The sequence below is a fragment of the Arachis ipaensis genome, chromosome B05, assembly GCF_000816755.2.
Source record: "Arachis ipaensis cultivar K30076 chromosome B05, Araip1.1, whole genome shotgun sequence".
NCBI classification, from domain to species: domain Eukaryota; kingdom Viridiplantae; phylum Streptophyta; class Magnoliopsida; order Fabales; family Fabaceae; genus Arachis; species Arachis ipaensis.
Window position 1 is genome coordinate 146,773,351 of NC_029789.2, and position 3,451 is coordinate 146,776,801.

At 23.1% G+C, this 3,451-nt stretch overlaps 1 protein-coding gene across 1 annotated transcript in view; it reads right to left on the bottom strand.

Moving 5' to 3' along the window:
* The window catches only part of LOC107642216, a 3,637-nt gene continuing 2,999 nt past the window's right edge, over positions 2,814–3,451 (bottom strand). The window contains exon 3 of the mRNA XM_016345513.2: positions 2,814–3,179. Coding sequence (XP_016200999.1) covers positions 3,141–3,179 — 39 coding nt within the window. The 3' untranslated portion in view covers positions 2,814–3,140. The remainder of the gene's footprint in view (positions 3,180–3,451) is intronic.

A 3,451-nucleotide genomic window follows, 5' to 3' on the forward strand; every position in this document is an offset into this window, starting at 1 on the left:
ATCATAATAAAAATTTTTTTATTATTCTTTACTTAAAATAAACACTTTTAAAACTAAAAAACCAAATACAAAATAACATATTTATAAATTACTTTTAATATAAATATTTATTATTTAAATTATTATTTTAAAAGAACCTTAATTAAATTATTTACCCAAATTAGACCTATATCTTTCATCCTTGATTAACCTTTTTTGATAGCTTAATCCTTTGCTTAGGATATATAACTTTCTTTAATTTCTTTTGCAAGAGAAAAGACGAGCGACGACATGTATGTGAATGCAAATAACATTGAAATGAACAATATCAAGTACATCAACTTATTAGGGAGTGGTATGATAGGTTTATTAATAAAGATATAATTATTTATATTTTTTATTAATTTAAATTTTTTAAAAAAATATAATGACATAAATTAAAATTTTTATAATTAAAATATAAAAAATTTAAAGTTTTATTTGTTAAACTATAAAAATATAAATACAAGATAAATAAAAGATTATGTAAAAAGGTTCAAACAAATTTAAAAAAAAAACTTTTGTTTAAAAAAATATGTTAAAAATATAATAATTCATGTATTTTTTATATTAGTTTAAGTTTTTTTTGAAAGTGATATCACGAGCATTTATAATGACTTCAAGTATCTTTTGTATGGGAAATGCTAGTTGTACAATATTAATCAGTCTTTAATCAGATTGAAATAATATTTAATTATTTTTTTAGTGTAACATGTTCCTATTTTGTAGATACATATCTATAATTAAATTTTAATTTAAATTTAAATTTTAAAACACACCCACTTCATTGGTGGTTACGGTGACTTTACTTTACTTTCGTAACTTCACGTAACAGATACAATTTTTTAAATTTCTTATTCTACGGGATATTCACACGCATTAGTGAATCTCAAACCAAAAAGGACGCTGCTAGCTGAATTCTCCATCTCGTCTTCATTGGTAAAGACCATCACCACCTTCCATCTGAAGCACTCTCTCATTTTGCATTGATGAAAGGTATCATTATTTTTCACACATGTGTTTATGTAATTTGTTAAGAAATATCATGTTCAATATTTTTAATTATATTTTAATTTAAACATAAAAACACTGCTGATTTAATTGGAACAAGGTTGATCTTATTTAATTTTATTAATAAAGTTGTTACAAATAAAGTATATAATCAACAATTAATTTAAAATTGTGTTGTTATTTTTCGATTATAATACATCTGATAGTATGATATTTTATACAAAATATTTTTAAAACACATCTAAAATCAGTCAACTTTAATAATACAATATAAATGTTAATAATACAATTATGAATGGTCGAATATAATTATATACATAAACTAAAATATTTTTAATTATAGTTTCTTTTTCAATTGTAACACATCTAAAATATTAAGTTATACAAAATATATTTTTAAAACACATCCAAAATCATAAATCTAGAATTTAAATTTAAACATTAAAAAATAATTGTAACACATCTAAAATTATGAAGTTATACAGAAAATATAAAATCATAAATCTAAAATCTAAATTTAAACATTAAAAAATAATTGTAACACATCTAAAATTATGATGTTATACAGAAAATATTTTTAAAACACATCCAAAATCATAAATCTAAAATTTAAATTTAAACATTAAAAAGACAGCGTTGTAAATGAGCGCCGAAAAGGAGGAAGGCAGCGTTGAGGATGAGCGCGGAAGAGGATGAACGACAGCGGAGGATGACTTCTCGATGTGCACCTCTGAGTTTTCTATGTGCGCCTCTGAATTTTCGACATGGCACAAACGTGACTTCTCTACTTCTTTGAGTGTTTTGTACGAGTTTAATTAATAATTTGATAGTTTAAGATTTATTTTATATTTTTAAAATCAAAATTTTGAATTTTGAATAATTTGATTTTTAGATATGTATTTAAATTATAATATATTAATAATTAAATATATTAAATCTGAAACAAAAATTTAAAATTTAAATTTTAAATTTCAGTTTTTTTAGATTGTATTTTGAATGTGTATTTAATTTTAAAAAGATAATAAATCTATTCATAATTTTTAGTTGTGTTTGTTTTAATTTTTTTTAATTATTATAATAAAAGGCTGAATATTGTACGATTTTTAAAGGATACCTAGTTGAACCGCTTTTGTATATATCTTGTGATTAAAGTGCACTACTCAAACATACACATTATTCTAAATATCTTTGTGACCCATAATAGTGTGTAGCTTTTATATAACAATGAAATAACAATAAACACTCAATCCAATTCAACCATAGCAAACTATATATTAAAAAAAGGTAAGCTTCAATCTCCCAAAACTAATGGCAAGGCCACCACTATATCTTAAATGACACGAATTCAATTGAATTAAAAAAGATCATGAAAATTACGAGCTAGCTAGATAGAGAGACTTTAGACTTTAGAGTTCACAACTTCACATACAAACTTTGACAAAAAGTCAAGTACAAGGAGGGTGAAGGAATCCTTCAAAGCTATGATATAAGACACTGACACGAACACGGGACACGACACGATACAGGATACGTCGACATGCGAATTTTAAAATTTTATATGACACGAAAACACGCATACATATAAAATATAAAGTATTTTTTAGATAAATCGTAATAATATTTTAATATTTTATTAATATTAAAATATAAATTAAATTTTTTATTATTTTTAATGTTTTATTTTAATTATATCAAGTATTTAAAATATTTTTTGTTTTAATAAATAATAATATATGCTATATCTAAATTTATTTTTAAGAATATATGTTAAGAATAAAATTGGACATGCTGACACGTGATGATATTTAGGTGTGTCCAAGTGTGTACAGATGTATCCAGAAAAGAATTTTTTATTTTTTATTAAGACACAGTTAGACACAACAGACACGCGTGTCAAACGATCGATGAGTGTTGTGTCTAAAATGTGTCGAACACACAGACACAATAACTCAACAAAGTGTCCGTGTTTCATAGCTTTAAAAAATTAAACTAATACCAATGAAGAAGGGAACAATAAGAAATTAAAGAAAGTCGGATTGAAGATAAAAACATTAATTCTGTGCTGCCACTTTATCTTTTTGACGATCATCACTAAGATATCACTAACGCAGCTACGCAGCTTCACCTTCGTTTCCAACTTGTGGGACCACCTGTTCACGTTGAAATTACCTATTAGTCCTGCCTTTTTCTCATCATGTTTTGTTTTAGAATACACACTCAAATCTTGTGTGTTATTTATACATAAAAAATTAATTATTTAATTTATTATTTATATAAAATATATGTTGACTTATTATATGTGTATATATATTTTAATTATATTAGATGTATATTAAAATTAGTTATTATATATTATATATAAATATATATAGTTTAATTTATTTTAATATATATTTTATATTTTAAAATATATTATATTCTA